At 47.7% G+C, this 24,798-nt stretch overlaps 1 protein-coding gene across 1 annotated transcript in view; it reads left to right on the top strand.

The window, feature by feature from the left end:
- The first annotated feature begins 2,206 nt into the window (after nt 1-2,206).
- The window catches only part of LOC147640466 (protein YIP4b-like), a 39,354-nt gene continuing 16,762 nt past the window's right edge, over nt 2,207-24,798 (top strand). Inside the window, exon 1 of the mRNA XM_086780961.1 lies at nt 2,207-2,821. Within this exon, the coding sequence (XP_086637087.1) occupies nt 2,312-2,821 (510 nt within the window). The 5' untranslated portion in view covers nt 2,207-2,311. The remainder of the gene's footprint in view (nt 2,822-24,798) is intronic.

The following is a 24,798-nucleotide window of genomic DNA, read 5'->3' as shown; positions in this document are numbered from 1 at the left end:
ACTTAGCATGTTGAGACCTCAACATTCAAAGATAATCTCATTTTTTGAATTCATTTAACACATGTATATGATCCAAGGTACAATTTAGTCTTAAAAAGTTCTTAATAAATTTGATCTTGTTTTTAGTAGTTTTCCAACTGTTGTATGATGGCATGCATCCTACAAGAGCTCATGAAAATTGTAACTTGCGAAATGAAGGAGGAGGACATAGTGGCATAAGTGCTTTTCTGGGAAACGATTAACAATGTGGTGGTCTAAAAAGGCTTTTCCAAACCATATTTTTTGGCTTCATCTGGCTGATGAGGCTGGAGCCAACTGGAGGGCAGTTAGGACATTTTATAATAATGGACTAGAGAATATATGAAGGTCGTGAGTGTCATTGGGAGCAAAGCTTGAACATCCATACAGCAGTACAATATCTAGTTAGGAAATTTTAGGAAGAGCACAAGAGACTGTCGTCAGTGGTGTTGTGCATTGAGTGAAGAAGAGGCACTTTTAAAATACATATACATTAGATCGTGGTGGATGAATGGTAAAGTCGCTGATGCAAACTTACCAGCCATGGATTATTGGCTTAATTGGTGGCATACTAGATATCCCCATTAGACGAAACATCTTGTAGAGGTAAGTATTACTATCTTGGTTTTCGAATAGCTTGTATTTGGAATTTGAATTATCAAGTCAATCTTTTGGTTATGAAACATGGTTGGAGCTTGCAATTAACTTCATCTCCTATTGTAGGATGTCGACGATGCCAGTGTGTCGCACATGTTGACCACCAATCTAGCAAAAACAAAACATGCAAGTTGGTTAGTAGGAGAGGGTTTCAAGGAAACCATCTCTTTATGTGATGCAGCTATTTCATACCTCACTAATGCGTTCTTGTAATCCACAAAGAAGCATGCATTCATGCAAGGTAAATATCACGAAGCAAGCCGAATAACAAAGTTGATGGAGAAGGCCAGAACATCAAAAGCTCCAAGTTCGTCAAGCACTAGCAGATTGGTGGGGAGAAGCAGTGAGACAGTGGCACACCAATACACGTGCAACCAAACTTTTTTGGTGATAATAGCTGGCGTCGAAAATCCACAGTTATAAATCTTGAGGAAGATAACTTATCACATCATCCAGAGTATGTCACAAAAAACCAGCCACGTAAGAAACAAGGTAGGAGATTAAACTCCACCCACTATTTCTTTAGCTACAGAAGGTGGTCAATACAATGTAGAGGGAGAGACAACTGAAGTAGAGGTGCAGGAAATTGTGGAGAGTGACATACACGACTCAATGTGGGTTATACGTTGAACATCTCTACACAGCAAGGTAACTTGCCAAGGATGGTTAGGTGGCCAAGATGACAAGTGCAAAAAGAGGATCAAGAACTACGGGCAAGGTGTTCCAGCTCCTTCTTTCTATGGTATGAGAGAATGGTATGGGGCGGCAAAGGCATCAGTTCATGTGGTTTTGTAACATCAGTGTGTGGATCATACTTGGAGAGTATGTAACACCATCTATCAATCACCTGCGAGACCCTCGGTTGTTTAGCCAGTGGGATGAGGTAAAAAAGAGAGTTAGCTAGCTTGAGAGAAATAGAGAGAGTTAAAGAGAGAGAGAGAGAGAGTCAGTGAGAGTGAGGTAGAGAGAGAGAGAGCTACAGAGAGTTCAAAAGAGAGAGTTAGAGAAAGGTAAAGAGAGTCAATTAGAGAGAGAGAGTTGGCCAATTCGAGAGAAAGAGAGAGAGTAAGAGGGATTGAGAGAGTTAAAGAGTGAGTTAGAAAGAAAAAATTAGAGAGTGAGTGTTAGAGAGAGAGAGAGAGAGAGAGAGAGAGAGAGAGAGAGAGGGGGGAGTGTGCTAGAGAGAGAGAGAGAGAGAGAGTTGGCTAGCTCAAGAGAAATAGATTGAGAGATTAAGAGATTGAGAGAGAGAGAGAGAGAGAGAGAGAGAGAGAGAGAGAAAGTGAGGTAGAGAGAGAGTTAGAAAGATAAATTTTTAAGAGGTATTTTGTTTTATTATTTAATGTTTTTAAAAGGAAAAAAAATTAGAGGAGAAAGAAGAGAGAGAAAAAGAGGGGGAGAGAGTGAGAGAGAAAGAGTAGAATTAGTTTAAACAAAATGTTTTTTGTTTTGTTTTAAAGGGGAAAGTTAAACACCATAGCCTAATTTCTATTTTTGCACATTTGCGATGAATTATTACACTTGACCGGCTATGAGGCCAATTGCCTGTCCATAGCCCGCCCATAGATCTGCAAGAAAGAACACGTTCTGCTCGTCTTCTTGCACAGCACTTCTGCTGCTAACGAGCAGAGCAGAGATGTCTCACAGCGACACAATCCCCTTGAATGCGTCCTCGCAGTCGGACATCGACGAGATCGAGAGCCTGTTCTATGTGCAGCAGCAGCCGCCGTCGGCAATGGAGTATCCAGGATCAGTCCCACCTGCGAAGCCATCAAGCCCCCCGCGGGCCTCGATACCTGTGAGCACATCCATCTCTGCTGTGCCTCCCCCAAGGACGCCAACACCAGCAGCAGGCCCCCCTCCTCTCAGGCTTCCCATGGATTCTTCTCCTTCGGTTCCCGATTTCGGCTCACATGGCCCTACTGGTTTTGGCGGAGGCCCCTCTTCAAATACCCTTACAGAGCCCGTGTGGTTAACCATCAAGAGAGACCTTCTCCGCGTGGGCATCAATCTGCGGCAGGTGGTTTTTCCCAACCCTTATCGTGAAGACCCTGGACAAGCTCTGCGAGATTGGGATCTCTGGGGGCCCTTCTTCTTCATCGTCTTTCTTGGCGTAGCCATCTCATACTCAGCATCCTCAGACAATGTAAGACCCTATTTCTCTATTGGTTCTTTCAGCGCAGCCATGGATCTGAGATGTATCACTACTTTGTGCCAAGACTTCATAGTTTTCAAAAGTGTTAGAAACTCACTCTGGTGGTTTATCGATGAGGATTTGTTCTCTGAGGTGGACATATCTTTATGCACTGCTCTTGGGAGCTCATGACGTGTGGGAATGTCATAGCATGTAGTCTTTGCTATGCATGATGGAGTTGATGATTTGAAGCTTTGCGAGTAGATTCTCATGGAGTCAACATCACACTTTGGTTGTTGGCATGCCATTTGTGAGCTAGCGTGCTTACAATTTCTCTCTCTTGCTTTCTCTCTCTAGCGTGTGGAAGCTTAGATAGTTTTCTTTCAGCCCTAAGCACTGCAAGGAACTCTTGATGCAAGAACAATCATGGCCTCTGGCCTGCCCAAAAGGGTGACTAATGATCTTCCGATTTCTATCTAGGACCTGCCTTTCTATAGGCTCTTGGAACTCTAAATCAACTGGCCGACCTGTTGTCGGTCAGCTCCATGGACAACAATAAATATATATGCTGCTCCATGGACAACAATAAGTATATATGCTGCGGACTTCATCTGTAGGCTCAAATCCATATGGCCGATTGTTCTTCTGATCAAGTCGGGCTTCTTCTGCAAATATATGAGCGTGGCTAGTGCCCTAATCTATTGTTTATCTGTTGCCCATCAGGGATTAGCCTTGGATTAGGCATGTCCATGTGCATGCACATGACATCCCTTCTTGCTAAACTTGATGACGAGATTCTAACCTTGACCTTGGATAATTCTATCATCATCCACTGTTTCCACATTTGGTCTCCCATACTTGTCATCCTTCCCTTCCTGGCAACCTTTTCATTGAAAACCTTGCCTTGTCTCTAATTTCACTCCAAATTTGGTGTAGAGATCTGTGTATCTGTTCCACTTTGTCTCCTTGCCTTCTTGCCCTGTCCCTAAACACAAATTTGGTGTAGAGATCTGTGTATCTGTTCCACTTTGTCTCCTTGCCTTCTTGCCCTGTCCCTAAACACAAACATGAATCCTTCTTCTTGAAATTGATCTTGGTACCCTTGGCTCCGCCCCTTGCATGATTATCATCTCTTGGAGGTTCTCCATAAAAGCCCTCCTTGGCAGTCCCAATTGGCTACCGACTCTCATGGAACCCTCCCCTTGGGTTTTGCTTGACACCAACCAGCTTTTGGGGGTCTTGACACATGCTGAGTTACTCTCCTTGGACTTGTGCACTTTTTCGGGGACACCAACAGCAGTTAGCATAGCTGAGCTTGATGTTGTGATACCACTGTAACATGCGGAAGCTTAGATAGTCTTCTTTGAGCCCTAAGCACTGCATAGGAACTCGTGATGCAAGAACACTCAACATAGATAGAGAAAGGAGAGAGAGATGGCTCTGTATTATGCTACAGGATAGCTATTGGCCTGCTATAGCTGGCCGACTAGCTCTCAGGAGGGATATATAAGGGTGCTCACCCTTCCTCCTAGTTTTCATCTAACTCTTGCATATCTGTTGCAAGTTATTGGCTGTAAAAACAGTCTCTTATGCTTGTAAGCACCTACGGGCTTACAAGCATAAGAGTCTCTTATGCTCGGAAGCACCTACGGGCTTCCCTCGTGCTCAGTTTCAACAATAATCAACTACTCCCAGCCTTCTACAGTTTGTGCTTTGGACCTACAACCTGTGATGCTCTTTCTTTCATGGTATCAGAGCCAAACACTGATCTACAAGTACGGAATTGTTGCGTTTTTTTGATTGGAGCAGAGGCTTCATCAATTTGTTGCGTTTTTTGCATCTGAATTGTTGGATTGCTGCGTTTTTATTGTTGGAGGCTGAAGCCCTCTTCTAGGTGCTGAGGACAGGGTTCCTGAGAGATTTGCTTTCTCTATTTCTCTTTTTCCACCCTCCCTCCCTTTCTTCTTTCTCTCCTCTTGTGGTGCACAACTTGAGAGGAGGCTATTTGTTGTTTTTTTTTACAGCCCTCTTGCTACAGAGAAGGTTTCTTGTCAGAGGACATGGCTTCAGGAGGTTTCTCTATTGTTGCTCCTTCTCCCATTGATACTCCAGCTCCTTCATTGCTTGGATCCCTTGCTCCCGCTCTCCAGGTGGTTCACCTTCCCAATCTTTCTTCTTAGGACTTGCTCCCACCCCTACCCATATACCATTCTACAATCTTCCCCAAGTCAGTGACTCCATGAAGCTTACAGTAACTAATATCATACATGGTCTTTCTAAATTGAGTTATTGCTGGAAGGAGGCGATGTGTGGATAGCCTATCTCCATAGCTCACTCGGTGGACATTGCTTTGAGAAGCATATTGGATACTCAGGCTCATCTTATCATTATCCATTACATGACTCCATCTATACAGACACAGTTTGTCTCTACCCGAAGTAATGCTCATCAGATGTGGACAGAGATCCTGTCAGAATACGCAGCGGTGATGATGACCAGATCTGGGAACACGAGCAAAAACGCATGCGGAAAAATACAGCACAAGAGAGAGAGAGATATAGGCGTGTAACTCTACTCTGATATACACAAGAAGATCCCGGTATGATACACAAGTGGCAAGGGGGTTGGGGGCCTGTTTATATGCCCCCACATCAGCAGTCGGCCTGCTGTAGGGCAGCCCACGACTGTATCAACAGTCGGCCAGCAGCAAATGAGGCCCACGACTACATACATCCAGTCGGCCAGCATCCGGAAGTCCATGACTGATGTCTGGGCAGTCGGCCAACTACTGGTCCTCCAGTCGCCTCAGGGCTGCCTCCCAAGCCATAGAAAAAATGGGAAAAATGTGGAGAGTGGGGAAAAATGATAAAACACCTCATAAGGGCGGGCACACCCACAACAAAGGCCCTGGTGTATAAAACTAGATAGGAGATGACTTCTAACACCCCCTCTCAGCTCCTGGCTGTGAAACCAACCACAGGGACCTGGGGTGCCGCCTGAGCAAATCCTGAGAGAGCGACTTCGTGAAGAGGTCCACTGTATTGTCCTCCGTCGAACAAAACTCTAGCAAGATGTCATTAGCAACGATCTGTTCACGAACAAAGTGCCTCTGGATGACCATGGGTGCCTCCAGTGGAAGCCCAAACCTGTCATGCAACCTCTGCATCCTCACCACCTCACAAGCAGCATCACAAACAGCCCGGTACTCTGCCTCTGTCCGCGACAAGGCAAAAGATGACTGCCTCTTACTGCTCCGAAAAACTGCTCCTGGGCCTGAAGCAGATCTCCTCGTGTCTGGATCTCCTCCCCAAACTGAGTCACTCCATCCAACAATCCCCCTCCTGTGTACAAGAGTCCATGATCCTTCGCATGCCGTAGAAACCACAGGAAACGCAATCCTGCCTCCCAAAGAGACATCTGCAACCATGAGCTCAACTGCCTCATCAGGAAGCTCCCGTCTCTGGTGTCCATCAACCAGATCAATGAACCATTCTGCTTCTGAGTCAAAGAGGCATCACACTGCTCACAAGGATCAACACCTGTTACGGTGCACAAACAAGTCCTGGAAACCTCCTGAAGACCACGCAAGGCCTTCTGAAACCTGTCAACCACCCCCCCTGAATCCGACACCACAAAGCCTGGAGAAACCACCTCCTTCTGCAAGTAATTAGCTGCCACCTGCCTGGCTTTCCGAAAGGTCCCCGTGGAAAGAACATCCTCATCTACTGGAGGTTCTTTGTCCCGAACACGATGAGACATCAGAGCATAACTGACCTGTTCAGTTTCCTCTGACTGACGAACACAAGAACTACCAACATCGGTACTGGAAAGTTCCTGCCAACTGCTGCCATCTACTGGTAAGCTATCCACCATTTGGTCCCGGAAAGCTTGTACCTGCAGCGTATCCACACTTGAATGGCCATTACCAGACTGCCACTCATCATAAACCTGAGGACCTGGGAGAGAGAGTGCTGAAAGCTTGTAAACTCCATTCTCCACTCCGCCTTCCCAAACCACTTGGCCTGTTGCTTTGTCCCGGAGAGCAACAAAATGCTCATCAAACTCCACCTGTACGCCAGTCTTGCAAACCTGATGCATTGACAACAGATGAAAACCAAGTGCCGGAACATACAACACCTGGGAGGAATGCTTCTCCCCTTTGCCATTGCGAACTATCTCCATCCTGCCCTCACTGTGAACCGGGATAGTGGACGTATCCCCAGTAAGAATATGACCAGAAAGCCTGCAGAGATCTTGTAAACCGGAACGGGAAGGAGTCATGTGCCTGGAAGCACCACTATCGAGAATCCACTCCCGAGTATCTGTTGCGGAGAGTCCTCCAATCTCCTCCCTGCCTGAAGAAAATTAAACATCGGTGTCCATCACCTCCAGGTGCACAAAAGCCAGAGTCTTCATGATTGCTACTAAGGAATCTTCACCCTTCTCGGTCTTTCGCTTGGGACACTGCCTCCAATAGTGGCCTTTCTCGCCACAATCATTACAGGTCCTCTCTGCCTTGAGTTTCTCGCGGTCAGCGTCGGACTTCTTCTCAGAAGACTTCTTCGATGAAACCTTCCCTTTGCCCAAGTTCCGGCCTTTCGACCGTTGGCCAGTTAAGGCCTCCGAACCTCCACCTTGAGGAGGGTTCGTGAATCGTTCCTCTTGGTCCAGGACCATGGGCACAAGCTTCTCCCACGTGATGGTGCTGAGCCTGCCACCATTGGTAATCAAAGACGAGTAAAATGCTGAGTATGAAGAGGGCAAATGTGACAGCAACGTTATGGCCATGTCCTCTGACGATATATCCTTCCCAGCCTGAAGAACTTCCTGCTGAAGAGCCTGCAGCTTGTTAATATGCTCTCGCATCGTCGACGACTTTGTAGGGCTCATAACCCGCATCTGTACTTCCAAGGAAATCCTCTTCATGGGCGATACCCTGTTGTAAAGTGAGGCCAAATGCTGCCATATACCTCTGGCCAGCGTCATATGCTTTACATGATTGATTACCTGCGGTGTACAGTTGAGGAAAACAAACGAACGGACCCTAGCGTTGACACGATACCTTCCATATGCCGTAGTTGCTCCCGTCCAACTGACGGTCCACCGGGAACGTGGGGAGTGTCGGGATCTTCACATGCCTCTCGGCCATCTCAAACAGATCTGCCATTGCGGGGATGTACTCTGAATAGGGTGGGTGGGTGGGAACAAAGAAGAACTAAAACTTGCAAGTGGCTGTCCAGCAAATCAGCCCGCCTTCCTCTTGCTTCTCCTCTTTCCAAACAGTCCAAAACAGTCCACCAATCAGCGACACAACAGTCCCCCTCTTGCTCACACAACTCCCAAGAACTATCTAGAGCCTAGGCTCTGATACCATGTCAGAATACGCTCTAATATACACAAGAAGATCCCGGTATGATACACAAGTGGCAAGGGGGCTGGGGCCTATTTATATGCCCCCACATCAGCAGTCGGCCTGCTGTAGGGCAGCCCACGACTGTATCAACAGTCGGCCAGCAGCAAATGAGGCCCACGACTGCATACATCCAGTCGGCCAGCATCCAGAAGTCCATGACTGATGTCTGGGCAGTCGGCCAGCTACTGGTCCTCCAGCCGCCTTAGGGCTGCCTCCCAAGCCACAGAAAAAATAGGAAAAATAGGGGAAAAATGCGGAGAGTGGGGAAAAATGATAAAACACCTCATAAGGGCGGGCACACCCACAACAAAGGCCCTGGTGTATAAAACTAGACAGGAGATGACTTCTAACAGATCCATAGGAGGTATGGGAGAGTTTCGATAGTGAAGATTTTGCCGAATTGGAGTCCGATTGGTTGGAGAAGCTTACAATCAATGAGTCAGATAACTTGATTGAGAAGATTGGAGAGTTCACTCGCCTCAAGCTGCAGCTTGAGGAGTACGAGAGCACCATCAGCAATCCCATCCATAAACTTCTTGGTAAATTGCCTGCTTCCTTTGATTCTTGTAAGGATAATATTTTTTTTCGTGATTCTCTCCTCTTTTTTGAGGAAGTCATGAGTTAACTCCACGACAAGTGCATGCTTCGCGGAAAAGGCAAGTCGGAGTGAGTCTGCTTTTGTTGCCTTTGACAAGGGCAAAGGCAAAGGCGGGAAAGGAACCTCCAACAACAACAACAACAACAAAAACAAAGGTAAAGGCAAGGGTAAACATGATTCAAAGGAGTCCAAGGACGAAAGCAATGAATGTGATTACTGTGGTAGGACAGGCAATACGGAGGCTCACTGCCTTGCTCGTTGTGATGACTCTCGAGCAGCCAAAGCTAAGTATAAAGCCCAGAATGCTTCCAAAGCATTTGACAAGGACAACATGAAAGACAAGGGCAAGGATAAAGTTTTCAAGGAGGGATCTGCCAAAGTTGCATACTGTGGTAGGACAGGTCATACTGAGGCTCGTTGCTTTGCTCGTCGTGATGACTCTCGAGCAGCCAAAGCTAAGTATAAAGCCCAGGATGCTTCCAAAGCATCTGACAAGGACAACACCAAAGACAAGGGCAAGGATAAAGTTTCAGAGGAGGGATGTGCCAAAGTTGCATACATGGCAGTCACAAATTCATCTACTTCTTCTCAGGATTCACTCCACATGATCACAGCGATGACTTCTCCAAAAGAGGTCAGTGACACACTTGAAGCGGTTGAATGGGTTGGTGATAGTGGTGCTTTTTGTTAGCAATCATCTCCTGTCTGTACACTACACATTAGGGCCTTTGTTGTGGGTGTGCTCGCCCATTTAGGTGTTTCTCCATTTTTCCCCACTTTTTGTATTTTTTCCTTGTTTTTTCATGGTCGTGGGGTTGTTATTTGCTGGCCACCTAGAGCTGTACTGGCCAACTTGAGCCTTGTACTTGGCTGTGTCACGTGCATCCCGCACTTGGATGCCACGTAGACATTTTTGTACAGAAGGTGCAGGACGGTGAACGGGTCCCATGTGAGCCTAGTCCAGGACGAGTCAACCAGGGATCCATCTCAGTCGTCCGAGGTCAGGTGTGCATTGTCCTGCACATGAGTCTAAGGTCAGGTGTGCATTGTCCTGCACATGAAACTGTGCCAGTCCGTGCTGTGAGTCTCCCTCTAGAATGATGTCAGTGGCTCTGTGTATCTGGTATGGTACCGGATGCCAGATCACTGAGTAGATAGTGGTTGGGACAAGGGGACAGCCCATAGGGCTACCCTGGATCTGAGTGGGGGCATGGGAATGGTGTAGAACCACCCCCATTAGGGCCAGGAAGGCCCAATACTGAATTTCCAGTCGTGGGACAATTTTGGGCTGGCCGACTGCCTTTATGCTGGCCGACTGCTCCTGATGGGGTAGTATAAATAGAAGTGTCCATAATCCCAATCATTCATCTCATTATTCACCAAGAGCTCAAGCAAATCAAGGGCTAGACAAGCCAAGGGAATCGCTAAGCAAAGGGGTGGAGAACTGAAGGTCAAGGGCAGGATTTTCCAGCCAAGAAAATGTCCAAGGTTGTTGTATTTTCTTTCAGTTTTCTCATCATTCTAATAAAGCAAATACACCATCCGTGATGGGGGCCCTACAGAGGGTAATTGGGACCCAATACTGTGTCCTCTCTCTCTCTCTCTCTCTCTCTCTCTCTCTATTTTCTGCACTTCTCTTTTCAAGTGTTGTGCGTTAATTTCCGTCGCAAAAAGAGTGCTGAATTCTGAGTTTTGAAGTTACCGATCTTTCTCCGAAGCTTCTCATATTACAGTGGTATCAGAGCCTACTTCAAGGACAAAGATTCAGCAAAGAAAACCATAAAATTTCTCGCTCGTGTGGTTGGTTTTTAGACGCCGGTGGACTACCACTTTCGGAGTGACTCCTGTCCCTCGAAGGACGGTTGGTTTTTAGCCTCCGGAAGCCTCCGGAAGTCTCCCACACAGATAGTGGATGGTCAGATTGTGTTCCGGAAAGGAATTGCATTTTCCTACTATGGCGAGCTTCGGCGACGAGAGAGACCCAGAACCATGGGACCAGAGTGCACCAAGCAGCCCAGCTAGGGCACCCGGTTTGAGTGTCACAGACATGTTCCAGTTGATGATGCGAGCACTCGTAGAACAGACAGCCAAGTTGGATGAGCAGAAGGCGCGGATCTTGGCTCTAGAGGAGCGTACCCGCTCTCCAGCGTCGCGTTTTCCATCTCCTCCTCCCTCTCCTTTCGTATCCCTGATACGCTGAGGAGCTTTCTCAGTACAAGGAGGAGGGTAGATGTTTCTTTTGTCATACAAAAGGACATACTTCTCGGGATTACCCGAAGAAGCCTCCAAAGGCCGCTGCCGCCTCCACAGCTTCCGTGGTGAGCTCAGCTCCCACACAGACCCCAGCGGCTAACCCTAGTTCTTCAAACCCTGGTGCTTCAGTTGGAGCAATTATTAGCCGGGAGCTCGAAGATAAGCAGAAGGGTGCCCATGACCAGGAGCATGAGCGCAACGAATTGCTCAAGTCCTTTGGCTATATAGGTGGCCAGAGAGTCGTTGTCTTGTTTGACAGCAACAGCACGGAGGATGTGGTCACGGAAAAGGCCGCTAGGTGTGCCCGTTTCGAGCCGACTCCGGTGGACAAACAGGTTGAGGGTTTTAGAACAGGTATGACAACGAGCGTCAAGTATGAAGCTCTAGGTGCTAAGTTAGTGATTCAGGGCATAGAGTTTGTGCGTGACTTTATGGTTGCCCCTCTTGTAGGAGCAGACATAATTTTGGGTATCCAGTGGTTTCACAAGTTTCTTCCTGATGTCAAGTGGGACAAGCACACATTCCAGATCAATCGGAATGTGTCAAACACCCCGGTGACCATTAAGTGTGAGCCAGGTATTCCGAACTTTCCGCTCATAAGCCACTTGCAGGCTAAGCGAGCAGTCAGGAAAGGCGCACAGTGTGCGATGATTTACATCCAGACAGCCTAGACGGTGGCCAGTGCTTCCGAGAAGTACTCGGTTCTCCATGAAAAGTTCCAGAAGATTTTTCTTCGGGATAGTCTCCCTTCCCAGCTCCCCCCGTCCAGACCGGAGGATCACAGGATTGACCTCCTCCCAGGCTTGGAACCCCCGAGCAAGTTTTCGTATCGCCTTTCTAAGGCAATGGAATCGGAGTTGGACCGCCAACTCCAAGAATTGTTGCAAGTTGGCTTCATCTGTCCCAGCGTGTCGCCATTTGCAGCACCGATCTTGTTTGTCAAGAAGAAAGATGGGTCTTCCCGGTTGTGTCGATTATCGTGCACTCAACAAGCTAACTATCAAGAGCAGATTCCCGATGCCTCGAATTGACTATATTCTCGAGAGGCTGAATGGAGCAAAGGTGTTCTCGAAACTGGATTTAAAGAGTGGGTACCACCAGGTGCGGATTGTGGAGGGGGACATCCCCAAGACAGCCTTCCGTACGGAACGGGCCCACTATGAAATTTGTGGTCATGCCATTTGGCTTGACGAACGCCCCAGCTACATTTAACCGCATGATGATGCGTATTTTTTGGGATTTGATTGGACAGTGTGTGTTCATATTTTTGGACGACATACTGGTATTTTCAGCTACGGTTGAGCAGCATGACATTGATGTGGAGAAAGTCCTTAAGTTGCTGGAAAGCAACGAGCTCTACGTCAATGAAAAGAAGTCAAAATTTTATCTGTTCCAGGTGCATTACTTGGGATATATAATTAGTGCTGAAGGCATTCGACTTGATCCGGCTAAAGTGGCCGAGATTGTTAATTGGGAAGTACCTGAGACAGCTTATGACATTAGATCATTTGTGGGTATATGCCAGGCATATTCCACCCACATCGACAAGGGGCCAGCCCATAGGGCTACCCCGGATGTGGGCATGGGAATGGTGTAGAACCACCCCCATGAGGAAGGCCCAGGCTGAACCCACCAGCCATGCAGGGGCTGTAGGACAGCCCTAGGGCAAAGATAAGGCTATTTCCAAGAGTTTATAGCCTTTATATGGCTGTAGGGCATGTATGGGGCAGCCCATACAAGCTGCCCAGCCCTTGGATTGTGGGCAAAAGTTGTGTCCAACCAATCAGAAGCAGGCGCCTGATGACCAGCCAGCCAAGAAGAGATGCGCAGAATTTATGGGAATTTTTTCAGCATTTAATGGGATTTTTCAGCATTTAATGCTGAATTTCCAGTCGTGGGACAATTCTAGGCTGGCCGACTGCCTTTATGTTGGCCGACTGCTCCTGATGGGGTAGTATAAATAGAAGTGTCCATAATCCCAATCATTCATCTCATTATTCACCAAGAGCTCAAGCAAATCAAGGGCTAGACAAGCCAAGGGAATTGCTCTTCAAAGGGGTGGAGAATTGAAGGTCAAGGGCAGGATTTTCCAGCCAAGAAAATGTCCAAGGTTGCTGTATTTTCTTTCAGTTTTCTCATCATTCTAATAAAGCAAATACACCATCCGTGGTGGGGGCCCTACAGAGGGTAATTGGGACCCAATACTGTGTCCTCTCTCTCTCTCTCTCTCTCTCTCTCTATATATATATATATATATATTTTCTGCACTTCTCTTTTCAAGTGTTGTGCGTTAATTTCCGTCGCAAAAAGAGTGCTGAATTCTGAGTTTTGAAGTTACCGATCTTTCTCCGAAGCTTTCGCATCCATTCTTTGCCCATAGCCGCTTTGTGTTCTCTGCAACTTGCTCGACAAGGCGCTTCTCCTTGTCAAGCAATGTGGTGCGCAGAGACTCCGATGATGGGGGGGGTGTAGTTTGGACCATACTCCCCAATCCTCTTCATCATAGCCTTGAAGTACTCGGATCTGATTACAAAAAGAAACAAGTGAACTTTCAAGAATGAAACTTAGAAAAATCATGTCAAGAGGGAAGAGTCAAGGCTTACCTAGTAGTATGGAAAGCAATATGGTCATGGAAGAAGAAACGAGCCACAACTGTATCAACCTCTTCCTCCTTCTTAGGATCCCAACTTCCCTCAAGTGTACTCTGTCGCCACGCGGGTGTGGGCATCGCAAAGTAACCTACACCATGTGGCCGTGGTGTAGATGTGGTAGATGCACCCCCTGACCCTGAAACAGACCCCTCAGGTGGTGTCACAAATGCCGCAGGGTCCACAGCCACACGTGCTGGCCTTGCAGCCCTCAAAGCCTCATGCCCGGCAATGTGCTCAAGAAGCTCCCTTGTCTTCTCCGATGTGATTCTCGTGCAAAATTGAACCTCGTGCGCGGACTCATGCATAAGGTTCCACTTCCAGGGCGGTTGGCATTAACATCTTCCCATGACGTGCGGAGTCGAAGGTTGCTTGTGAAGAAGATGCCATGAGAGAGGGTGAAAGTTGAGAGAGAGAGAGAGAGAGAGAGAGAGAGAGAGAGCTCTTAAGGCTTAAGGCTTGAAACTTAAAAGTTAAGAGGCTAGAGCCTAGAGAAAGCTTGCGGGTTGAGACGAGAGAGAGAGAGAGAGAGAGAGAGAGAGTGAGAGAGTGAGGGAGTGGGAGAGAGAAAGAAAGAAAGAAACTTGCAGATGGAGCATTGGCATAGGGATGATGTTTTTATGGTGATTGCTGCGATTGCGATGTGGAACATTTGGAGAGCTCGTTGTCTCCATGTCCTTGGTCACACGCGGCAATCGACACGTGATACTCTAGTCCTGATTTGGCTCGATCTTATCCGTGCACTCCGCTCCATGTATGATGATTCCTGTCGGCCTTCACGGGCAGCTCAGGACAGACACCAGGCCTTCATTCGATGATGGGGGCGCACGGGTCTCTTCTTCAGGATTGTTGGAGGACATGCTAGATGGGAGTACACTCCCCCACAGTGGTTCATATTGCACACATCACATCATCCACCGTGATGTAGCACTGACCGCTCCTCACAGGCTACACGCCTCTCACTGCACAGTTTGTATGCCCCCTCAGTAAGGCCACCACTGGCACTTTGGGGAATTTTTCATACTCAGTAATATAGCTCTGTGTTTCCTCAAAAAAGAAAGAAAGAAAGAAAGTTGTATTAACGTCTTCAAAAGGCCAAATTGACCTATGAGACCAAAAGGTTACATCATATCCATGAGGTACATAATCCTGGATACAAAATAGTAATAAAGAAAGATAACAAAAATCTAGAACTTTAAAATCTGATCTAGGTACATGAGCAGAGAGCTCTCATATCACCCTAATACATCCCTCATGGGCCGCTGTGACATGGTGCTCAAGGTGGTAAAACTGAGCTGGCGCGAGAAGGTCCTGCGCGATGATGGCCCGGATCTTCCTGTGGTGGCGTGGCCATGGGCGAGGGCCATTGATAGAATGTGCAGCGGAAGAAGGGAAAGTGGAAACACAGGAGAGAGAGAGAGAGAGAGAGAGAGAGAGAGAGAGAGAGAGAGAGAGAGAGAGAGAGAGAGAGAGAGAGGAAACACAGGTGAGAACCTGCTCTCAATATCATCACCAAAAGGAATACATGTCTCGAGCAAGAGGGGAGAACCTCGTAAGTGAGGGACTGCAGCTAGACAAGCTAGGCAAGCAATGCTAAGCAGTGAAATACGAGGGAGGCATGCCGGCTATATTTACTACTAGATGTAGGCAGCCGACTGGAGCAAAAGACCTCCACGACTGGGAAAAATACCCAAGACAATAAATGGAGAAAAATATGGGAAAATATATGTGAGGGGTGACCAGCCTCTCAGACTAACATGGTCAGCCCTAGAGGCTAAAATAGGACACCAAATAGGAAGCCAACAAGTAGGGGATGATGTCTAGCTCTCCCTCCCAGCACCAGATGCTGAGCAAACTCCAAGAAGCCAGAGACGCCGTCCTCAATCAAAGATGAAAGACTGCAGAAACAGGTACCAAGAAAGCTCCACAAGCAATCTCCTGAGCAACTCAGCTACGAAAGCAATAGAACAAGCTGCCAGGTACACCGCTCCTCTGGAAGAAAACAACCATATAGGCTACGACATGCTACTCCAAATAATGGTTCCAAACCCAAGTGTAAGAACACTCCTCGAAGTCAAATGTCGTAGATTTAGCCTGCTCCTCACTGGAACCCGCAAAAGAAATAGAGTCAATCTGCTCCAACTCTGTACAAAGAGTAGCCAAATGCTGTACAAAAGCATTCTCTGAAAAGGTTGGCATCGCAAGATGTAAAGACTCTGTAGAAAAGATGGGGTCCATCTGCTCAAACTCCATAACATGAGTTGCCCAAAGCTGCACATAAGTACACACCACGGAGGTGGGCATCGCAAGATGAAAGGACTCCACATCCCCCTCTGAAAAAAGATATCGTTGGACTGATATAAGCCCAACCTGATTCTGATCCAAATCCAAAAAACTCTGGAAGTACCACTGTGCCCCAGGCACGGGTAGCAACCACAGATCCAAAGCATCCCACTGGGTCCAAAAAACCATCCTCCAAAACAACAAGCCTGCAGAACTGGCAGGGGGAGGGGCATCCTCAGAAGCATCACAAAGAGATGCAGAGATAGACTCCTCACAATGAGGAAGAGAAGCAAGAATATAAACTGCAGTGGTAACAAAGTCCTCAAAAGCATCACAGATAGTAGAAGACTGTTCCAGAAGTAGAACCAGATCCCAAGAATCAGCAACAAATAAAGGATCCATGTGAAAGGATCACATTGCAAAAGGGCAAAACACCCTCCTTGTTCTGCAAATACTGCAAAGAACACAAGCTCGGACAAAATAAACTCTGCTCAGGATCTCTGAAAAGATCACTGCTCTCCTCCAAATAACTGTAAACTCCTCTCAAAGAAGAAAGTCTCCACGGATACAACACAGCTCCCGAAACTGATCCTCAAGTGAAGTAGTTGGAGAAAGGCCCTCTCTGAGTGTAGAAAACCCCAGTGGGAAGCAAAACGCAGCCTAAATATTGCTATCCAGCAAAAATAGCACTCCACCGCCAACAGAAGGCAAGGAACATGTAGAAACCGGGAAACTGTGTAGGCTAGGAACAAAACACAGGTATAGATGCTCCAAAATTAGCAAAACGCTGATTGAAATCAGAAATTCAGAATCCTCCTCAAGTACCAAACTGCCTCCAAAGCCACAATCCAAACAAGAAACCCCCTCTGCAAGTGATCTGTGTCCACTGGAGAAGAAAACGCAGCCAAACAAGGGCTACAAACCTGAAAATTCAGGTCAACTAGTGTCCACATCTCCTATGAGGAAAAACGCTGAAGAGAAGGTACCTTTGGGTCCAATAGATGAAGCCTAAGTGAAGGGAGAGCTACCAGCATGATCTATTTAGAAAAACGCAGCAACTATGGCTGCAAATCTGAAAACGCAGAGGTATTCAGGGCAGTAGAAAGGGCTGAATCTGGAAACGTAGAAGAAATAGGGTACCATCAACCCTCAGATCAGCAAACAGCATCAGAAAACCTGTAGGAGAAGAAAACGCAGCACATGTATGGCTGCTGTCCTGCACAGAACAGGCGGCCTGCACTACAGGGGTAGATGAATCTAAAAACTGCTGTAGAGAGCCACTTGTAGAAAAACGCAGCAACCTATGTGTTGCTGCCCAGAAAACAGGTGTTCTTAGAGGTCAAACTGATGAAGAAGGATCATGGGCTGTTGAGAAGAAACGCCTGAAAGAGGCAGGCGGCCAGCAGCACTTCTGAGAAAAAAAACGCAGATCTGTCCACCTTGCTGAAAACGCAAAAACGCAGGAGGGAGCATCCAACACTGAAGATCACCGGCGCTCTGATACCATGATAGAATGTGCAGCAGAAGAAGGGAAAGTGGAAACATAGGAGAGAGAGAGAGAGAGAGAGAGAGAGAGAGAGAGAGAGAGAGAGGAAACACAGGTGAGAACCTGCTCTCAATATCATCACCAAAAGGAATACATGTCCCGAGCAAGAGGGGAGAACCTCGTAAGTGAGGGACTGTAGCTAGACAAGCTAGGCAAGCAATGCTAAGCAGTGAAATATGAGGGAGGCATGCCGGCTATATATACTACTAGATGTAGGCAGCCGACTGGAGCAAAAGACCTCCACGACTAGGACAATAAATGGAGAAAAATATGGGAAAATATATGTGAGGGGTGACCAGCCCCTCAGACTAATATGGTCAGCCCAGAGGCTAAAATAGGACACCAAATAGGAAGCCAGCAAGTAGGGGATGATGTCTAACAACCATGGGGTCTGGGGCATCGAGCTTTGCATAACTCAGTGGCTCTGTCGAGTGTCACACCTCTCGGCCGAGCTCCTACACTAGCCCGTGGTCTGGATATGATTGGTGGATCGGCCCTCGGAGTGCTGGTATGGAAGAAGTCAGTGAGAGCTCTCTTTGTTGGTCGAGCAAGTACAACTGATCTGGATCTCACTAAGGACTCCCTGTGGCTACGGAGCTCTAGAAGAAAAAGTCCCAGGCATCTGTGATCCGGGAAGTCCATGATCCTGGAAAGTGGTCCGAACCCAACTCGGAAGAGGCAGTGGAACCTCCCCCGAATCTCATAGTGCACGGGGCATCGGCATATGTAATGGTCCTCTGTCTCGAGCTCTGTGTGACAGAGCTGGCATATCCTGCCCTTTGGTGCGGCCGCCCTAGGCCCATATCTGGCAGTCTCCACTCTCAGCTGGTGGGACGAGGTTCAGATCTGGCCGATCGCACATCTCACCCCAAAGGATAGGTGTATGTCCATGTAGCGTGGACGGATGATGAACCCATCCTCTGTCAGGCATAGGAGGTGATCTCTGTAGAAGGCCATCTTTGTCCCCAGTGGACGACTAGGTGAACTCCATGTCCTTTGAGTATCCAGTGACCAGTTTGACAATGTCCTTCCTGATAACCCTGTTCCGCTCTGTGCGGCTGAGAGCAAATGACGGGGCCTCTATGCTGTACTGGAAGGGGGGGAGTGCCTCCATCTGCATACCGTGCATGCTAAACCAAGTGCCTACCTGTGCATACCAGCATTCTGTATCTCCCTCAAGTGTCAACTGTCTTGAGGACTCCAGGGCTAGTTGGGGGTATCTATCAAGTGGAAGCTCCCATAGCCTATGTCAGTATGTCAGTCTGGAATAGAGCCTCTGTGACTATCGGTGCAGGGCCCATCTCTGCCCGCACAATCTCATATGGCACTGATGGTTTACTCCTAATCATGCATGAGATCATCGCCACTAGGGGTCTCTCCATCGGCTTCCACCCATCACATACCTCCTGTGTATCTGTCTCGGCTGGCTCTCTCCTCTGTCTCCTCTTGTGGTATAAGCTAGGACCCCAGATGGGGGCACCATACAGTAGTGCAGGTGTAACTAGAGTATCGAATAGCCAAAGCTTCGTCCTCGGCTCCTGTGAGCATTGCCTCTCTAGTGAGCCAAGGACTGCATATCCCCTCGTGGGAGAGGGAGAGAGAGAGAGAGAGTGGCCTGTGGGAGAGGGAGTGGGAGAGAGAGAGAGTGAGAGTGAGGGAGTGGGAGAGAGAGAGAGAGCGCTTGTTGCTTAAGCCTTAAGCTCAAGAGTGGGGCGGCTGGCCAAGAGTGAGAGAGTGGAGGAGAGAGAGAGAGAGAGGAGAGCGCAAGCCTTATAGGCTCATGGTGGTGTAGCCTTGCAGGTCATGGGTGATGGTAGCCACACTGCACAGTGCCAACGTGAGGAAAGCAACGGGCAGCTGCCAGCCACCAATGAAAGCAATGGGCAGAAGTGGAAAAAAAACGGCAAAAAAGCAAAATAATGGCGAGGAAAAAAGCAAAAAAACGGGCGCAAAAAACCAGTGAAAAAAAAGGTGCGCGACTCGCCGTCCCGTTCCAGTCCTGTCCCCGACATGTGCTACCCGTTCCGCCGTTCTCGGGATGGCGTCCCCTTGTGACGCAGCTGCCTAAGGCGTCCCCTCCGTCCCCAGCCCATGTCGGAATGCTCCGCCGATTCGGGACGGCGTTTCCGCGTCCCAGCCTTGCGTCCCGTGTTACTATCCTCCTACCTCCACTTCATGTAGTTGTACCGGATCTATTGTATATAGTAGAGTTTATAGAGCTTCTCTCTCTCTCTCTCTCTCTCTCTCTCTCTCTCTCTCTCTGTGTCTCTTCTGCGTTTGCTCTTCCACACTTAGTTTTGTGTTTTCAGGCTGGTGGTTCTCTCTTGCGTTTGCTCATCTTCATCATGAAATCTTGCTGCGCATTCCGACATGGTGTCTCATATCCGCTGCGTATTCCGTCCCAAGTGGCTTGAAGCTTGGAGACTTTGGAGAGCTTGCGGGACTGTTTCTTGAAGACCTTGGAGCTTGCTGGAGATTTGAAGAGCTTGCGGGACTGCTAGTTTTTTTGGTGCTGATTGGAGATCTCTTGGGCTGTTCAGGACTTGGAGATTGGGTAGAAGGCGGCCATCACCGTTGGACAGCCACCTTGCATATTAGTTGCAGCCTCTTCTTCAATTTTTTTCCCACCCACCTTCCCTTCACAACACCAAAGTAACCCCCCGAGATGGTAGACTTGCTTGAGATGGCTGAGAAGACGTGAAGAACCCTACTCTCCCCATGTTCCTAGGGGGTCGACAATTGGATGGGACCAACTATGGCATCTGGAAGGTTATGATGGAGTCTGTATTGGAGTCTTATGACTTGGCTGATTTCATTATTGTTGGTCTTCCACAGCCAGAGTTGGACGACGGGGAGCTTTTACTCTCTACTCGGAAAGAACGGGAGGCTTAGGCACAGTTGTGGGATTGTGTCAATGCTCGTGTGTGTTCTTTCATCTTCCTTAATTGCACACCACAGGTGATTAATCATATCAAACATATGACGTTGGCTAGAGGGATTTGGCAGCATTTGGCTTCTCTGTATAACAGGGTATCACCCATGAAGCGGATCTCCTTGGAAGTGCTGATGCGGGTGATGGATCCCACAAAGTCTTCGACAATGCGGGAGCACATCAACAAGTCGTGGGCTCTTTAGCATAAGGTTCTTCAGGCTGGGAAGGAGATATCTTTAGAGGACATGGCCATCATCTGACCTCTCAGTACTCAGCTTTCTACTCCTCTTTGATCACTAGTGGTAGGCTCAGTACCATCACATGGGAGGAGCTTGTGCCTATGTTCTTGGACCAGGAAGAGCGTTTTACGAACCCTCCACAGGGCGGAGGTTCTGAGGCCTTGATTGGCCAGCGGTTGCAAGGCTGCAGTAAGGACAAAGGGAAGTCTTCATAGGAGAAGTCTTCCGAGCAGGAGCCCGACTTGGATTGTGACGCCTTGAAGGCAAAGAGGACTTGTAACAATTGTGGCGAGAAAGGCCATTATTGGAGAAAATGTCTTAAGCGTAGCACCGAGAAGGGTGCAGATTCCTTAGCAGTAGCCGTGAAGACTCCAGCTTTTGTGCACTTGGAGATTTTGGACACCGGTGTTTCATCTTCTTCGAGTAGAGAGGCGGTTGCACACCGCTAGGGACACTCGGGAGTGGATTCTTGATAGTGGTACTTCCAGGCACATGACTACTCCTTGGGAGTTATTACAGGATCTTCGAAGGCACACAGGTCACATCTTGATTGGTGATGAGTCCACTATACCTATTCACAGGGAGGGCAGGTTAGAGATCGTTCCCGATGGCAGAGGGGGGGAGCATTCCTCCCAGGTTCTTTTTGTGCCATCTCTTGGTTTTCATTTGTTGTCAGTGCATGAGGTTTGCAAGATTGGTGTATGGGTGGAGTTTGATGAGCATTTTGTTGCTCTACGAGACAAAGTAATAGGCTAGATTGTATGGGAAGACGGAGTGGAGAATGGGATTTACAAACTCTTAGCACTCTCTCTTACAGATTCTCAGTGAGGTGATGTGTGGCAGTTTCGTCATGACCACTTGAATGTGGATACGTTGCAGCAGGCTTTCCGGGATTGGATGGTGGATGGCTTGCTAGATGTTGGCAGCAATAGGTAGGGACATTCCAGTTCTCGCATTCGTCAGTCAGAGGCACCTTTACAGGTGAACTATGCTTTGATGTCTCGTATCATTTGAGACAAAGAGCCTCTTGCAGTTGAGGAAGCTCTTTTCCAGGGGACTTGTAGGAAAGCCAAGCAAGTGGCAGATGGTGACTGCAGGAGGAGGTGTCCGTGGAGCAGAGGGGGTGGTTTACAGGTTTCGGAAGGCCTTGTATGGTCTTTAGCAGGTTCCGAGGACTTGGCATACCAAAGTTACAGTTGATGATCCTTGTGAGCAGGCTGATGCCTCTTTGTATTGGAAATGGTTTGGTTCATTGATTTGGTTACTGAACACTAGATTGGACTTGAGCTTCTTGGTGGGGCTGTTGAGCTCATTCATGAAGATGCCTTTGAAGACTCATTGGGACGTAGGATTGCGGATCTTGCGGTATCTGCAGGGTACAGGATCTTGGACTCTTCTATGGCAGTAGAGGGGAACGACGGATGGAGTCGGACTCCATGATTGGAGTGACTCAGATTGGGGAGGAGATCTAGACACGAGGAGATCTACATCATGTTACAGTTTTACTCTTGGCTCAAGAGCTGTTTCATGGAGCAACAAGAGGCAGCCAACTATTGCCTTGTCGTCTAAAAAGGTAGAGTACCGGGCGGCTTGTGGTTGTTGGGGTAAAGGCATTATGCCCACCCTTATAGTGTGTACAAGCCCATAAGTTATAGTACATAGTACACTTAGTACTTTTAATGTACTAAGTGCACTATGTGTACTAGTGCAATATACATGTGTGATAGGGGAGTCACACACTCACACTTGATGAGTTGACTTATCCCCACAACTCTCTCTCTCTCTCTCTCTCTCCCTTCTTCTCTCTGTGTGTATGTCTCCCACATGAAACCTAACCCTAATTAACTCTCCCATTCAACTGGTATCAGAGCTGTACTGTAGCTGGCTGTCACCCTCATTAGGTGAGTCGTACTGTTCCATGCACTCAGCCCTTGTTTTGCTGCTGTCATACTACAGCTGTGGTCGCCTTGCTTTGTCCAGCCAACTGGCGGGAGCTTCTGCTTCTTTGAATTGAGTAATTGGTGCTGGACTTGGTGCTGGTCGCTGCACAGTCTGCAGCGCTGTCCAGCACCTCCTATTGCTGGTCGTCCTGCTTTGCCAGCAGACCCTGGCTGCCCAGCGTAGGCAGCCAACAGAGCTGCTGCCCAGTCAGCTTATAGCCACGCTACCTAGCTAATTAGAGCAGTGCAGTCATAACAGCCAGGTGATGCAACTCGCAGCAGCCAGGCGCACTTCACAGCAGCACACGAACCAGCACGCAGCCATTCAGCAACATCAGCTCCAGCATAGCACCCGGCAGCAGCTCCCAGAAGCTCCGTACAGTCAGCAGCAGCATCCGACGCAGCACCAGCATTAGAATTGCCCCCCTCTCCTGCAACAGCATCTGCAATCATCATTTAGCCTGCAAGTCTCAAAAAAATCAAAAAATTACAAGGTATCTTGCTTCAATTTTTTTTTGGGATTTGCAATTGAGCAGGTAGAATCATCAATTGAGCAGATACAGGTGCCGAATTGCTCAATTTTTGAGCAAAATTGGCAAAATTGGGTGACATTGGTCACAATCAGGATTAATTTGCAGGAAATTGGATGTCGAAATTTGGGGCTTTTGATGTAATTGTGCAATTAAGCATTCATACATGCTGTATGATGTGAGAAATCGCACATTCGGGCAAAATTGCAGCAAATTGCAGTGCAAATCAAGGGGCTTTTGTGCCGATTGGATTGATTTGCATGCAGGCACTCGCAATTGATGCTTTGGGCAATGTGTTGATGCCTGTCAAGCACTCAATGTGCCTGTAAATCAAGGGGCTTTCATGTATTGGATGTATATGTGGCTAGGGGGAAGCATCGTGAACACTCTCGATGCCTTCATGTGCGTCAATGTACCATGTATGATCAGAAATTGATCTTAAATCAAAGGGCTTTTCAAGATTTTATGCTTGTTGAGCTTGGCAAAGCAGCAGGCAAGACTTTTATGCCTTGAATCCTCAGAAATCAGCTTGCAGTCAAGGGGCTTTTGCCCAATTTCTGTTCGGAACTGTTGTATGCAGTGTTCGGGACTGTAAAAGTCTGATTTTCACTCATTTGGACAGCCAGGAGAGCATTTATTGCTACTGTACCTGCTGGTACAGATTTGGCACAGCTTTGTGCAAGTTTTGGCATGGCTGTACACTGATTTGAGTGAGGAAAAGGTTCAATTTCAGTTGCTGTACTTGCCGGTACAGGTTTGGTACATCACAGGTGAGCACTTGGTACTGTTGTACAGTACTTTGGAAGGGCAACAGAGCACATTTAAGGTGCTGTCCTAAATCTGCAGCAACCAGATTTTGGTGATTTCATCACATAAAGTGGGAGAAAAGTTGCATTTTTGCTTCCGCAGTGGGAGATAAAGTTTGGGAGAACAACTGTGAGCACTTTGTGTGCTTTTTGGTGCAGTGTTTGCACATTTTGCAGGGAGTCAGGCATTGACAGGTTGCATATTGCTATGGCATTCAGAGGTGAGAGCTCTTCATTGCTTCACATCAAGAAGCTTGAAGGCTCACATAACTATGATATTTGGCAAACCCAGTGCATAATGTGTTGCTCCAGAAGAAGCAGCACAAGCCTATCAAAGAAAGAGGTGTGATGCCCGCTTCTCTTACTGCTGAAGAGTGGGAAGATATGGATGAGCTGGCAAGATCTACTATCATGTTATCTGTGTCAGACTCTTTACTTTTCAGCATTCGTGAAGAGAAGACAGCTTGGGGAATGTGGCAGAGATTGCAGGACTTGTATGCCCAGCAAAGTGCCTCAAGCAAAGTGTATTGGTTGAAGAAACTCATAGGTCTTCAGATGAAGGAAGGGGCATCTATGACAACCCATCTAAATGAGTTTAATGGTATTGTCAGCCAAGTTATAAATCAAAAGTTGGCAATGGACGATGAGTTCAAAGCCACTTTTCTCTTATGCACTTTGCCAGAGAGTTGGGACACATTCAGGACAGCCACTAGCAATTCGAATGCTATGCTGTCATATGCAGATGTTGAGGGTGCTCTTCTTCAAGAAGAGATGAACAGGAAAAACAACTCTGTTGAAAAG

The sequence above is a fragment of the Cibotium barometz genome, chromosome 3, assembly GCF_041138505.1.
Source record: "Cibotium barometz isolate CiBa-2024 chromosome 3, ASM4113850v1, whole genome shotgun sequence".
Classification (NCBI taxonomy): domain Eukaryota; kingdom Viridiplantae; phylum Streptophyta; class Polypodiopsida; order Cyatheales; family Cibotiaceae; genus Cibotium; species Cibotium barometz.
This window is presented reverse-complemented; position numbering and strand designations above follow the sequence as displayed.